This window comes from Macaca mulatta, chromosome 15 (genome assembly GCF_049350105.2).
Source record: "Macaca mulatta isolate MMU2019108-1 chromosome 15, T2T-MMU8v2.0, whole genome shotgun sequence".
NCBI lineage: Eukaryota > Metazoa > Chordata > Mammalia > Primates > Cercopithecidae > Macaca > Macaca mulatta.
This window is the reverse complement of record NC_133420.1, coordinates 22,971,838-22,987,382: the sequence shown is the minus strand read 5'-3', so window position 1 is coordinate 22,987,382 and position 15,545 is coordinate 22,971,838. Positions and strand designations below refer to the sequence as shown.

General features: G+C 51.0%; 1 protein-coding gene across 2 annotated transcripts in view; it reads left to right on the top strand.

Annotated features, from left to right (window-relative positions):
* The window catches only part of OLFML2A (olfactomedin like 2A), a 37,205-nt gene that overhangs the window by 15,475 nt on the left and 6,185 nt on the right, over positions 1 to 15,545 (top strand). The window contains exons 3-7 of one of the 2 annotated variants that reach the window (XM_001082486.5): positions 1,607 to 1,714; positions 5,817 to 6,023; positions 7,949 to 8,198; positions 10,957 to 11,193; positions 14,633 to 14,818. In XM_001082486.5, coding sequence (XP_001082486.3) covers positions 1,607 to 1,714; positions 5,817 to 6,023; positions 7,949 to 8,198; positions 10,957 to 11,193; positions 14,633 to 14,818 — 988 coding nt within the window. Of the gene's footprint in view, positions 1 to 1,606; positions 1,715 to 5,816; positions 6,024 to 7,410; positions 7,611 to 7,948; positions 8,199 to 10,956; positions 11,194 to 14,632; positions 14,819 to 15,545 lie in introns of those variants that run through there. The other variant, XM_077968049.1, reaches the window with a different exon arrangement.

Genomic DNA, 15,545 nt, shown 5'->3' with positions numbered 1-15,545 from the left:
TCTCTCTCGGCTGCCATTTCCCTGTCTGAGCATGAGACAGGAGCCATAAAGCATGATAGGAAAGAGATGGTGATTCATGATATCTCCCCAGCCGAATGTTGGGAAAGAGACGTGGATTGATATGAATTTGGGTTCTACTCCTGGTTCTACCTTTGAACAGCTGGGTGGCCTTGGGCAAGTCACTTCCCCCCTCTAAACTGCAGCTTCTCCATCTGTAAAATGAGGGTGAAAGTTGTCCATACGTGGTGTTAGTTCGGGCCACCAGAGGCAGGCTCTGAAGCCAGAGATTCATGTGCAAGTGATTTAATTTGAAAATACTCCTGGGCTGGACGTGATGGCTCATCCCTATAATCCCAGTGCTTTGGGAGGCTGAGGCAGGAGGATCACTTGAGGCCAAGGTGGGAAGATCATTGTTCAAGACCAGCTGGAATAACATAGTAAGATCCCATCTCTACAAAACATAAAAAACTTAGCTAGGCAGGATGGTGCACACCTGTACTCCTAGCTACTCCAGAGGCTGAGGTGGGAGGATTGCTTGAGCTCAGCAGTTCGAGGCTGCAGTGAGCTATGATCGTGCCACTGCACTCTTTCCTGGGTGACAGAGTCTCTGAAGAACAAATAAACAAAAAAAGAAAATACTCCCCAGAGAAACTGGAAATGAAGTGAGAGAAGCAAGGTGGGGAGAGGAGGGCATCCAAGTGAGGGTGTGGTCTTGGGAAAAGTGCCAGCCTCAGTCACATCCCCAGAGGAACTCTGGAGTGGGTACAACCGCTCAGTTCGTCCCCACTGGGGCGAGTGAGTTGGGATTATAGATGTCCATGTCAGTAGGTCATTGCCTCAAGGCAGCTGCAAGAGGATGTATACTCTCTGGCACTTTGGGGACAAAGCAACTCTAAAGAGAGTCACAGATGCAGGCACACGGAAGCCAGGGACGGGCACAAAAACTGGTAAGAGGGATCTCAGAAGATCTGGACAAACTCCTCCAGTGCCCACTACACACCTCATGAGGTTGTTACAATGATTAATTGGTATAACTCCTTAAAGCCCTTAGCACAGCACCTGGCACATGGTAAGGGCTCAGAAGATGGAACCTGTGGCTTTTCTTGTGATTATTAGCAGGCTGGGGCTGGTGAGTGCCCAGGGCCCATACCAGTCACTCTGAGGCTATGGGGTTCTGGAGTTCTCTTTTATTTTAATCATTATTATTATTATTATTATTTTTGGAAGAGAGCCTCACTCTGTCGCCCAGGCTGGAGTGCAGTGGCATGATCTCAGCTCACTGCAACCCCCGTCTCCCGGGTTCAAGCGATTCTCCTGCCTCAGCCTCCCAAGTAGCTGGGACTACAGGTGCACACCACCATGCCTGGCTAATTTTTGTGTTTTTAGTAAAGATGGTGTTTCACCATGTTGGCCAGACTGGTCTTGAACTTCTGACCTCAGATGATCCACCCGCCTTGGCCTCCCAAAGTGCTTGAATTACAGGCGTAAGCCACAGCGCCTGGCCCAGGTTCTGGAGTTCTTCATTGCAGCAGGGCTCCTTTTACCCTCTGTGCCTGGCTGGCCACGTGCTGCACTCTTTGCCTAACCATCCCCCTTCCCCGGGCAGCTGCAGTCCATGGTGGATCTCCTGGAGGGCACGCTGTACAGCATGGACCTGATGAAGGTGCACGCCTACGTCCACAAGGTGGCCTCCCAGATGAACACACTGGAAGAGGTAAGGGTGGGGCTGCTGCCAGACGCCAGGCTGGTGTGATGCTGGGGGCCAAGGGCACTGTCCGAGGGGCCCGGGCAATCCAGGCTTCACCCTGGTGACCATGGGAAGCCACACTCCAGCCAGGAGTTAGGGGAGGGAAATGCTGGCCACAGGGTCCAGCCTCTGGGGAAGAGGTCTAACTGGCTCAAGGGCCTGCGGGAAGCTGAAGTCTGAGTGGAGAAACTGAGGCACCTGCTGGTTGTATCAAACGGGTTCAGAGGGAGCTGGAACTTGCAGTTGCCCCCAGTGTACCAAGATCAGGACCCACAACTCTGGGTATACCATTCACACGAGATTCCTTGGTGGCTGGGCATGGTGGCTCAGTGTCCTGGCGCAGTGCCTCACACCTGTAATCCCAGCACTTTGGGAGGCCGAGGCAGTCGGATCACTTGAGGCCAGAAGTTTGAGACCAGCTTGGCCAATATGATGAAACCCCATCTCTACTAAAAATACAAAAATTAGGCAAGGTGATGCATGCCTGTAATCCCAGCTACTCAGTAGGCTGAGGCAGGAGAATCACTCAAACCTGGGAGGCGGAGGTTGCAGTGAACCGAGATCGTGCCACAGCCTGGACGACAGAGCAAGACAGTCTCAAAATAAAAAATAAGATACCTTGTCGGAGTACCCCCTGGGTTGGTAAAACATGGCAGGACTGGCCGAGCCCACTGGGCTAGTGCCCAGCTGCTATGGAGGCAGAGGTGCTACGTGTCCTGTCCTGGTCAGGGTGAAAGTGCTATAGGACTGGGCAGGGGACCAGGACTGCCCCTGGGGACAAGGACAGAGTTGGGCGAGCATGGGGGTCTGAGCTGCAGGTTCGAGGTTTGTATCTCTGCTGGCACAGCGTCACCTCCGCCTGTTTCCTGCATCCGGCCTCTGCTGGGCCACTGGGAGTCTGGGGACATACAGCTGCCAGGAGCGGGCGTGGGGGCTTCCTTTCCCAGCTTCCTTTACAGAGGGAGGGGGCACCTGGGCATCCTGTGCCCCAGGGTGGGAGATTAACCCCTTCCTCACCCCAAAGTTGGGATCACAGTGGCTTTAAGTATTCAAAAAGTGTTTGGTATGTACCTACTGTTGGCCAAGCCCCTGGCAGCAGGGGAGAAAGCTGACACTTGGTGAATTTCTTCTGTGTCCCGGGATTTCCTGTGCAGCTAGTACATTCCAGGCCCTCCCGTTGCTGGCTCTCAAGTTATTCTCCTTTGATCTTTCCTCTTGTAACCTCAGGAAATGTTAACCCACTTCATGTAACTCTGAGCCAGACGATCAGGAGGGTATATCTGCTAGGCCTGGAACAAACCAGAGATGGTTTCCACAGCCACAGAAAAATGAGTTTTTAATTATCTTCTGTTTTGCATTATCTGTGCTTTGCTTCTGTTAACCATGGTTTACTAAGTGATAACCTTATGGAAAAATTAAAAGCAAAAAGCTTTTGTTCACCCTGGGAGGAGGTGGGGAGAGAACAGCTGGCTCCCTCTGCCAAAGGGAAGAACCTCCTAGGGGGTCAGCAGCAACTTGGGGTCTCAGCTTCCCTCTGCTCTCTTCCCTGACACCAGTAGTTCTCAACTAGGGGTGATTTTACCCCAAGGGGAAAACTGGCAATAGCTGGAGACATTTTTGGTTGTTACAACTTAAGTGGGGGACAGGATGAGTGCTACTGGGCTTCTACTGGTTAGAGGCCAGAGATTTGGCTAAATACCCTGCAATACACAAGATAGTCCCCAAAAGCAAACAGCTATCTGGCAAACGTCAATAGCGATGAGGTTGAGAAAATCTGTCATACGCTTTGACTTCTGTCATCCCTGGGATCCAGTTTTTTTTTGTTGTTGTTGTTTTTGTTTTGGAGACAGGGTCTCGCTCTGTAGGCCAGCCTCAATGTCCCAGGATCAACTGATCCTCCCACCACAGCCTCCCAAGTACCTGGGACTGTAGGTACACACCACCACACCCAGCTCATTTTTTGTGTTTTTTGTAGAGATGGGGTTTTACCATGTTGCTCATGCTGGTCTTAAATTCCTGGGCTCAAGCCTTCCTCCTGCCTTGGCCTCCCAAGGTGCTGGGATTACAGGCATGAGTCACTGCACCTGGCCCCTGGAATCTAGTTTAAAATGTACTTTCGTATTCCATAGCCTTTCTGGTCCTCACAGTGACCCTGCCATTTAGTTGTTATGATGATGACATAATAGCCCATTTTACAGGCAGGGAAACTGAGGCTCGGAGAAGTAGTTATTAGCCCAAAGTTACCCAGCCAGGAAGTAGAAAGCAAAGATTTGAACCCAAGGGTATCTGACTCCTGCCTGTTGCCTCTTGGTCCCTGAACCTGAGTCACCCAGGGCTGATTGGACATCAGTCACTTTTAGGTTATCTTTTCCTCTGTAACAATTTCTACAAATGAAATTGTGGACCCATAATTCTATTGTTCCGTGGCTTCTCAGCAAACTGGTGTTTTCTGCCTCTGACTTTGTGTCTCCTGCTTTAGCTGAAAAGTAGACTCAGACGAAAGAATCCCAGGTCTACTAGAGCTTTGGGGAACTGAGACTGATACCTGCCAGGCCCCCCAGGTTTCCAAGTCCTCTATAGTGAACAAGGCCAGCTTGGGCGACAGCCCAGCAAAGGAGATCCCTAGATAGCGGGAGGTTTACAGAGCGAGGAGCATTGCGGTTCTAAGCAGTCTGTCTGCTCCTGGCAGGATTCAGAACCAGGAGTAGATCCAGGAGCTGGTGTGGGAGCTGCTAAAAGTGGGCAGGGAGCCAGAGTCCCAGCAAGGGGAGATGAGGCAGGGAAGGAGAACAGGTCTGGGAGTAAAGACAGGACTCAGTGCAGGGAGAGGAGCTGGTACGGCCCAGGAGAGAAGTTGGAGACTTGGAGGGGGCAGAGATTCACCCTCAGCAAAACCCCAAAGGGTTTCACTCCATCTACATTGTTTGAAGATTTTACAAGCAGAGGGTATTTATGTATTATGTATACAATTTTAAAGTAAATTTAAAGTAGCAAAAGATCGGAAGCAACTTGAGTAACCATCCATAATGGGCAGGGGGTGGTGGCTCACGCCTGTAATCCCAGCACTTTGCAAGGCTGTGGTGAGTGGATCACTTGAGGTCAGCAGTTCAAGACCAGCCTGCCCAACATGGCAAAACCCCGTCTCTACTAAAAATACAAAAATTAGCCAGGTGTGGAGGCACGCGCCTGTAGTTCCAGCTACCCAGGAGGCTAGGCAGGAGAATCACTTGAGCCCGGGAGTAAGAGGTTGTTGCAGTGAGCCGAGATGGCACCACTGCCCTCCAGCCTGGGCAACAGGGTGAGACTCCGTCTCAAAAAAAAAAAAAAGTAACTATCAATAAGGGACTGGGTGGCCAGGTGCAGTGGCTCACACCTGTAATACCAGTGCTTTAGGAGGCCAAGGCAGGCAGATCACTTCAGGCCAGGAGTTCAAGACCAGCCTGGCCAACATGATGAAACCCTGTCTCTATTAAAAAAAAAAAAAAAATAGCTGGGCATGTGGTGGGTGCCTGTAGTCCCAGCTACTCAAAAAAAAAAAAAAAAAGAAAAAGAAAAAAATAAGGGACTGGGTAAATAAATTGTGACCTCTCAAGCAATGGCATACTGTGTGGCCATGAGAAGGAACAGAGCACAATATATGCAGATATGCATCAGTTCCCAAAATAGGCCGTTCAGTAAAAAAGCAAAGTGGTAAAAATATGTGTGTATGTATACATGTGTTCCTCTGAATACACAGACTCTCTTTAGAAGGATACACAAGGAACCTATAAAAACTGTCAGCACTGAGAAATAAAGGTGGGAGGGTGACATTTTTATAGCCATTTATATCTTGTAAATTTAGTACCATGCACACGTATTTTTTTATTCCTTCACTTTTTAAATTCAAAAAGTTCATAAATACAGGGTCTCTTGGGGCCTATTTTTCCTGCCCATGCTTGCTGGGACTGCCCCCAGCCCATTCAGGGTACTGGATAGCAAAGCCTAATGACCGAAGCTGGGGTGTCCCTCCAGGCTGGGGGTTCAGAGGAAGCTGGCCCAGGAAAGACCTCCAATCCTGCCCCCTCCACAGAGCATCAAGGCCAACCTGAGCCGGGAGAACGAGGTGGTGAAGGAGAGCATGCGCCACCTCAGCGAGCAGTTGAGGCACTATGAGAATCACTCCGCCATCATGCTGGGCATCAAGAAGGAGCTGTCCCGCCTGGGCCTCCAGCTGCTTCAGAAGGATGCTGCCGCCACCCCCACCACCCCTGCCACGGGCACTGGTAGCAAGGCCCAGGTGAGGCCCCAGCTCTGATCACAGGGCGGGAGCTGGCTGAGCTTGGGAGCTCAGTGTGCCAGGACGTTGGCCCTGAGGGCCAGCTTGGTGGGGGTTTGGGGTTGTAAGATGGGGTTGAGGGCTGGCACAGCTAGAGAGTCCCTGGCAGGGTGAGGTGCAGGGGGTACCTGCTGTACAGCAAACACAGTCAGCACAGGGAATGGGGATAGGCCTGGGGATCCTGCCAAGGAGGCTGGTCCCTAAGCCAGGTGTTTGGCAACCTTCTCATTCCCAAGTTTGAAACTAGTGGGGACAAGCTTGTGGAGGCGGTGCCCCCTGCCTAGCCCTCAGAGACCAGGTTGGCTGCAGCAAAACTGCTTCTAGCCTCCCCTGCTGTGGCTGGGCCCTTGGCTGGGTTGAGCCTGCTCAGAGGGAGATGGGCAATGCCTCAGGGACCCCTGCAGACTGATACCCATTCATCTAACCCACCCTGGGGTAGAGAACTCCAGTGCACCCAGGCACTCCACCTCCAAGCTCAGAGCACACAGTGAGCAGAGCCACTGGTTCTGTCACTAGGCAGAGTCACCTGTGACAGATATACCTGCGTGCAAATGTGATAAACATCCTCTCTGTAGGCAGACGAACTGCAAAGCTGGTTCTCCCTCTGAGCAGATCGATTAGAAAGAACAACTACTTTTGGGTGAGCCAGTTGCACAGAGGCTCCAGCCTTTGCTGGGTATGTGGCTTGGCGAATGGAGCGCAGACTGGATTCAATCCCTTTCGGGCTGCTCTGGCCAGTCACCCTTGGGCAAGACACAAGCCACACCGTTATTCACGCTGGCCTTGTGTTTCGGTGAGTGACTGAAGAAGGGAGCTGACATTTGTGAAATTCCTACCTTAAAACTTGACTTTCTCACAGACATTGTCAGTGAATCCCATCGTCACCTGGGAGGAGGGGTGACACTGCCCATTTGGCAGATGAGGCACGGAGAGAGGTCACATGGAGAGGCGGTGGCGGAGCTGGGACTGGCAGCTAGGTCTGCGTGACTGCCAAGCCCACCCTCTTCCTCTCTTCCTCTCCACATCTCGGTCTCCTTTGCTGACACTGTGATAATGGGGCCATTTGTGTCTGCAACTGGGACCGCCTAGGTGCCGATAAAGCGGCTAGGAAGCCTGGGCCTTGGCCCCCAGCTGGCTTCCTGCTCATTCCCGTGCCAATTCCGCAGGCGAGAATGAAGCGTGTTTTGGCAATGGTGCAGAAGGGACCCGGCTACTGTACTTGCCGTATCTGCTGGAGTTTCTGCCTAACAATGAGTGATGTCACAGGCCCTGTGTTCTTGTGCCAAGCCAGCATCAGAGGCATTTAAATAGGAAGTGAAAATAACAAAGCACAAAACGTTAGAAATGGCATATCCTAGAGGTTGGGTGACCAACCCTGTCCCAGTTTGCCTGGGACTGAGGGTTTTTCCAGGATGCAGCACTTTTAGTGCTAAAACTAGGAATGTTCCAGGCACTCTGGGATGAGTTGGTCACCTTGCCTAGGTGCCTAAGAACTTCTCCCCTGCCCACATACTAAGACCACTGAGGAAGAGAGACAAGGCTGGGAAGGTGAACAGGTAGAGGAGGCTGCCTCCCGGGGAGCTGGTCCTTCTGGCCTGCCCCCCAGGGGGAGTGGACAGGAGTTGGAAGTGGGACAGGAATCTAACCTATCAGGTTGGACTTCCAGCCTGCAAGGGAACTAAAGAGCCGGGTGAGGAAACTGAGGCAAACCAGTCATGGATGTAGCCACCATGGTGGGGTAAAGGAAAGCTGTGACTTCATGAGCGCTTGGGACATAGGGCCTGTGGCAACACGGCCACCTCCAGCCCCCACGTTCTGAGCTCCCAGGACTCCCCATAACATTTCTTCTACTGTCCTTCAAGTCTGAGACTTCTCTTCCCTTCCAGGACACAGCTGGAGGAAAAGGCAAGGACATCAGCAAGTATGGCAGTGTGCAGAAGAGCTTTGCAGACAGAGGCCTCCCAAAACCTCCCAAGGAGAAGCTGCTGCAGGTGGAGAAGCTGAGGAAGGAGAGCAGCAAGGGCAGGTTCCTCCAGCCCACAGCCAAGCCCCGCGCCCTGGCCCAGCAGCAGGCTGTGATCCGGGGCTTCACCTACTACAAGGCGGGCAAGCAGGAGGTGACCGAGGCGGTGGCAGGTGAGTAGGAGGGGAATGGGGACCCTGGGGAGTCGGGGATGGATGCCTCCTAGGAATCCCCTCATCTTCTCTGCAGTCGGACCACCCCAGATTCAGTTACACCCATTGATTACCTGTTGGGTGCTCTCTGCTCATCCACATAGGGGGATAACACCCCACTCAGGGGGTCACTGGGATGAAATAGCAAAACCAACCTGCAGGGCCACTCGGTGGCTTTCCAGTATTTACAGCTGTCTTCACCTTTGCTGAACTTTTCTTTGTGCATTTGAAGATGTGCCGAAGGTCCACTCTGACCAGGTGACGGGGAATGGTAGAGACACAGTCCCTGTCCCCACACATCTCATAGTCTAGTGAGAAAAAAATACCTATGACCAGGCAGCTGCCACAGTGGGGGGCAGGAGAATACCGGGCTCCTGAGAAGTGACAAGGGCTTTGGGGGCATCTCTCATTTCCTCTCCATCTCCTCTTCTTTTTTTTTTTTTTTTTGAGACGGAGTCTCGCTCTGTTGTCCAGCCCAGGCTGGAGTGCAGTGGCGCGATCTCGGCTCACTGCAAGCTCCGCCTCCCGGGTTCACGCCATTCTCCTGCCTCAGCCTCCCGAGTAGCTGGGACTACAGGCGCCCACAACCGCGCCCGGCTAATTTTTTTTTGTATTTTTAGTAGAGACGGGGTTTCACCGTGGTCTCGATCTCCTGACCTTGTGATCCGCCCGCCTCGGCCTCCCAAAGTGCTGGGATTACAGGCGTGAGCCACCGCGCCCGGCCTCCTCCCTCTTCTTATATCCCCAAGGAAGAGCCCGCAGACTCTTGTATTTTTCCTGCAGCTCTCTGCTGGATCACGGAGAAAGGTGACAAAGTAATTGGCAAACAAGAGACACAAGTTTCAAGATACCCCAAATTTCTGATCCATCTCTACCGGTTGTGGTTCCTGATTTCCCCACTAAGACCCTCCCCAGATGGCTGCTCTCTTCTGATGTCCCAGAGGGCGTCCCAAACCTGCTCCTCCCCTTCCTGGGTCCTGCTGACCACCTCCTCCTGCAAAGCCCTCCTTCCAGCCCATGTGCAAGGGGCGCACAGACGTGAAACAGTCAGGGACCAGGCTCCTTTGAGAGCCTTCTTGTTTCCTGGCCTCTCAGGACTCAGGGGCCTCTTCCCCCTGGTCCCAGCTGCTGGCCCAAGCCCTGCCAGCTTGGTCTGGACATGGCACAGAGCCTCTGACCTCTGGCTGGGACGCTGCCTAAGAACAGCTGCAGGCATCTGACTCTGCCAGCAAGGCCTGTGGGAACAGGTGCCCTGTCCTGGCAGGCTGCTGAGGCCAGGCCTCCCTGTGGTCCTCCTCAACCAGAGGGATGACCCCCATCCCCACCAGGGCCCAGTCTGCCCACAGCAGGGCCTGTGCAAAGAGGAAGCCCAAAATGGAGAAAAAAAGAAGTCAGGTTATTGTCCTCAAGTCAAGGGGTCTCTGAGCTCCTCCCCAAGCTGACCAGGCGGTCCCCTGGGCACCAGACCGTCATAGTAATAACAGCACCATTCCTTTGTCTCCCTGGTGTCACAATTTTTTTTTTTTTTTTTTTGAGACGGAATTTCGCTCTTGTCACCTAGACTGAGTGCAATGGTGCAATCTCAGCTCACTGAACCCTCCGCCTCCCAGGTTCAAGCAATTATCTTGCCTCAGCCTCCCAAGTAGCTGGGATTACAGGCACGTGCCACCATGCCCAACTAATTTTTGTATTTTTAGTAGAGACTGGGTTTCCTCATGTTGGCGAAGCTGGTCTCGAACTCCTGGTCTAAGGTGATCTGCCCGCCTCGGCCTCCCAAAGTGCTGGGATTACAGGAGTGAGCCAGCCGTACCCGGCTGGTGTCACAAAAGCATTTCCCTAAACCCTTCCTTCCCTTCCTTCCTTCCTTTCTCCCTTCCTTCCTTTCTTCCTTCCTTCCTTCCTTTTTTCTTTTGAGACAGGGTCTCACTCTGTCACCCAGGTTGGAGTGTAGTGGCATGATCATGACTCACTAAAGCCTTGACCTCCTGGGCTCAAGTGATCTTCCCTTCTCAACCTCCCTAATAACTGGGACTACAGGCGCCCATCACCACACCTGGCTAATTTTTTCTATTTTTTAGTAGAGACTGTTTTGCCATGTTGGCCAGGCTGGTCTTGAACTGCTGGGCTCAAGCGATCTGCCTGCCTCAGCCTCCCAAAGTGCTGGGATTACAGGCACCAGCCACTGGATCCAACCCTCTAAGCACTTTCGTTCATGCCGTCACATTTGATTCTGGCAGCAGCTGCATTTTCCATGGCAGAGTGAAAGGAGAAGGCCTGTAAAATGGGAACAAGAGCTTCTCTCTAGAATTGAATCTAGCAAATGACAGAACTGGTACAAAGTGCTTGATGCATAGGAAGGAAAGCGATCTCCTTTTTGGTACCTCGTATTTGCTGGAATCTGTGCAAATGTTTCTGTACATTTTTCTGTAGTCACCACCACAGTCCAGCATGGTGGGCTCATGACTCTCAGTTCACAGAGGTGGCCCAGGAAGGCAGGGGGACTTGGCTGAGGCCACCTGGCTGGGTTTAGAGCCGTGACTGTGAAGTCCTCCCTGCCTCCCACTTTGAGACCTTTCGACCACTTGAGGTGTAGGGAGGCCCTGAGGAGGCCCCCCCTCCACTCCCTGGGGCCCCTGAGATGGGGGACCAGCAGACCTGAGGGAGACCCACATGGCAGCAGGTGGTGCTGGGATGTGAGCATGGGGTCTTCTCTCTGCAGACAACGCCCTCCAGGGCACTTCCTGGCTGGAGCAACTGCCGCCCAAGGTAGAGGGCAGGTCCAACTCCGCAGAGCAGGATGAGGCTGAGCCCAGGTCTTCAGAGGGAGTGGACCTGGCTCCTGGCACCCCCACCTCAGTCCCTGCCACCACCACCACCACCGCTTTGACCACCCCAACCCCCACCACCAGTCTCCTGCCCACCGAGCCACCTTCAGGTCCAGAAGTCTCCAGCCAAGGTGAGTGAGCCTCACAGGGGTCAGCACATTGTAGCCTGTGCCCGAATCCAGCCCACAGCCTGTTTCTGTGAAACCCTCAAGGTAAGAAATGCTTTTTACAGCTGGGCACGGTGGCTCACTCCTGTAATACCAGCACTTTGGGAGGCCAAGGCGGACGAATCACCTGAGGTCAGGAGCTCAAGACCAGCCTGGCCAACATGGAAAAAACCCCTCTCTACTAAAAATAAAAAAGTTAGCCAGGTGTAGTGGCGGGTGCCTGTAATCCCAGCTACTTGGGAGGCTGAGGCAGGAGACTCGCTTGAACCCAGGAGGCAGAGGTTGCAGTGAGCTGAGATTATGTCACTGCACTCCAGCCTGGGAGGCAGAGCTTTCTTTTTTTCTTTTTGAGACAGATTCTCACTCTGTCACCCAGGCTGCAGTGCAATGGTGAGATCTTGGCTCATTGCAACCTCCATCCCCCGGGTTCAAACAATTCTCCTGCCTCAGCCTCCCGAGTAGCTGGGATTACAGATGCCTGCCACCACACCTGGCTAATTTTTGTATTTTCAGTAGAGACAGGGTTTCACTATGTTGACCAGGCTGGCCTCTAACTCCTGACATCAGGTGATCCTCCCATCTCAGCCTCCCAAAGTGCTGGGATTACAGACATGAGCCACCACACCCAGCCCAGGTAGTATTTTCAACAAATTCTTCTTAAAATGTCACCTAGAATGCCATCATTAAATCCAGCAACTATTTTTATTTCTTTATTTCCTGTGTCCAATTGTTGGCCCTGTTTTGATGTCAGCACGTATAGTTTTGCTTTGTGTCTCATGGTAGAAATCTTCCTCGTTAAGTCATTGATCCCATCCTTCCGAAGGGATCTTGGCTCTCTGTGGTGACAGTCCTTCAAACCCTGTCCTGCTTTGGTCCAAGGTCATTCCACTTCTAGGAATTTTTCCTGAAGGATCCACCAGCAGTGAGAACAACAGCTGCAGCTTAAGTAGTTGCATCATGGCATCATTTCTAATGTCAGAAAACTGGAAATAACCCGAATGGCTGACATGGGGAGGACTGGTCAGATAAATTCAGGGCACAGCTGTCCACCGGCCTGGCAGACCTTGAAATCACATCATTAAAAGGCTATTTAATGATGAGAGAAATTGCTTAACGGAGGCTAAAAACAGGATACATAAAACTGTATACTCAGTTTTTTAATGTATGTCTGCATGACTGTACATGCAAAGAAAAAAGAAAAGGAAGGAAATGCCACATGCTTAAATTTTGCTTTGCATGGGAGAAGGGTGGGAGGGGGTAAGGGATAAAAGACTACATACTGGCTACAGTGTATATACTGCTCAGGTGACGGATACATTAAAATCTCAGAGATCACCATTAAGGAACTCACCCATGTAACCAAAAACCACCTGTTCCCCAAAAACTATTGAAATAAAATATTATTATTATTGTTGTTGTTTTATTTTTTGGGGGGTTTTTTTGAGACGGAGTCTGACTCTGTCGTCCAGGCTGGAGTGCAGTAGCGTGATCTCTGCTCACTGCAACCTCTGCCTCCTGAGTTCAAGAGATTTTCCTGCCTTAGCCTCCCGAGCAGATGGGATTTCAGGCACACACCACCATGCCTGGCTAATTTTTCTATTTTTAGTAGAGACAGTGTTTCGCCATATTGACCAGGCTGGTCCTGAACTCCTGACCTCAAGTGATCTGTGAAATAAAATTTTTAAAAAGAGAATAAAAGAACAGAAAAAAAATTTTCTTTGGATAATGGCAGTTTTTAGTTTTATTTTATTTTATTTTATAAGAGTGTAAATTTTATTTTTAAAAAAGTAAAATAAAAAAGAAAAACCAAAAAAGAAAAAAAGTTAATTTTTTTATTGACAAAAATTGTATGTATTCATTTGTTTGGCATACTGCAGAAAGAACAATTTTTTTAATGTATGTATTTATAATGTACAACATAATGCTTTGATATGTGTACACACTGTGAAACGGCTAAATCAAGCTAATTAGTATATATATTACTTCACATTACTTATCTTTTTTTTGTGGCAAGAACACTTAAAATCTGCTCTCTTAGCAATATTCAAGTATACAATATGTTGAACTTATTCCTGTTGTCTAAATGAAACTTTGAATGCTTTAAACAACATCTCCTCAATCCCCCCATCCATTAGTAACCACTATTCTACTCTCTGCTTTTATGAGTTTGACTTTTTTTTTTTAATTTTTAATGTTTATTTTTATTTATTTATTTATTTTTGAGATGGAATCTCACTCTGTTGCCCAGGCTGGAGTGCGATCGCGTGATCTTGGCTCACTGCAACCTCCACCTCTCAGGTTCAAGTGATTCTCCTGCCTCAGCTTCCCGAGTAGCTGGGATTACAGGTGCCCACCACCACACCCAGCTAATTTTTTCATTTTTAGTAGAGACGGGGTTTCACCATATTGGCCAGGTTTGTCTCAAACTCCTGACCTTGTGATCCACCTGCCTCAGCCTCCCAAAGTGCTGGAATTACAGGCGTGAGCCACTGTGCCTGGCCAATTTTAATTTTTTTTTTTTTTTTTTTTTTTTTTTTTTGAGGCAGTGTCTTGCTCTGTTGCCTAGGCTGGAGTGTAGTGGTGTGATCACAGCTCACTGCAGCCTCAACATCCCAGGCTCAAGCAATCCTCCCACCTCAGCCTCCCCAGTAGCTGGGGCTACAGGTACACACCACCGTGCTCACCTAATTTAAAAAAAAATTTTTTTTTTTGTAGAGACAAGGTCTTGCTATGTTGCCCAGGCTGGTCTTCAAGTCTTGAGCTCTAGTGATCCTCCCACCTCAGCCTCCCAAATTGCTGAGATTACAGGTGTGAGTCACTGTGCCTGGCCAAGTTTGACTATTTTAGGTTCCACATATGATGAATAATATAACTTTGAAGATTTTTATTTTCTCCATTCTCCTTTTTTTTTTTTTTTTTTTTTTGAGATGGAGTTTCACTCTTGTCACCCAGGCCGGAGTGCAGTGGCGTGATCTCCGCTCACTGCAATCTCCGCCTCCTGGGTTCAATCGATTCTCCTGTCTCAGCCTCCTGAGTAGCTGGGATTACAGGCACCGCCTACCACACCCAGCTAATTTTTGTATTTTCAGTAGAGATGGGTTTCACCATGTTGCCCAGGCTGGTCTTGAACTCCTGACCTCAGGTGATCCACCTGCCTTGGCCTCCCAAAGTGCTAGGATTACAGGCGTGAGCAACTGCACCTGGCCTCCATTCTCCTTTTCTGAATGTTTTATGTTTTTGGTAATGATCAGGCATTGCTTTGATGATGAGGAAAGGGGAAAGAAGGCCATAAACAAAATATCAGGAGAGATTTAAGTTAGACCCAGATAACATTGCCAGCCTGTTGCTCTGGCTGGGGGCTTTGGGAATCTGTGTACCAATGCTGCCTGCCCTCCTCCCACAGGCAGAGAGGCGAGCTGTGAGGGCACCCTCCGGGCTGTGGACCCCCCCGTGAGGCACCACAGCTATGGGCGCCATGAGGGAGCCTGGATGAAGGACCCTGCGGCTCGAGACGACAGGATCTATGTCACCAACTACTACTATGGAAACAGCCTGGTGGAGTTCCGCAACCTGGAAAACTTCAAGCAAGGTCAGGGACCCCAGAGGTGGAGAGGGGGCCGGGTATGGACAGCCTGGGGAGGGGTCCTCATGGAGACTTGGCTTTCCTTGCCTTGTGGGTTTCTATGGTATAGCCTGGTTGAGCTCCAGATTGTTAGCCACCCCAAGGAGGGGAGTCTGGGCTGAGGGCACTGGGCTGGAGGCCCAGACAGACCCCATGGCACCCCTGTGCGCTAGCACCCTGCCAGGAACCAGAATGCAGCAGCAAACAAGAGGGACACGGTCCTGCCTTTGCAAGCGTGACTTACCGTCAAGGGGCCAATACTGAGTTTCCATTTGTTGAGTGCTTACCCTGTGCTGATCTCGCCCCACCCCGTGTATCAGTTCATGGTTGCTACATACCTCCAGGAGGTGGGGTTAGCACCTGTTTTATAGGTGAGCAGGGCCTCTGGCCTTAGAGGAGCTGCAGGTCTGGGCAGGGGTCAGGACGGAGCTGACGGCACAGGGAAGGGCAGAATTCTGGTTATCAGATCTGGGGCATGATGTGGGGAAGGGGTCATTTAGATCTAGCCTGCCCTTCAGAAATGCACACTCTGGTGGGGGAGGCAAAGGCTTAAAGAGACAATTTCAGTACAGCATTAGAGGGAGCGCTGAAGGGGCTATGGGAACCCAGCCTAAAGATCAGGGAAGACTTCCCCGTGAAGGTGATGCTGAGCTGGGCCCTGGAAGAAGAGTAGGAGTAAGCCATGCGGAAGGAA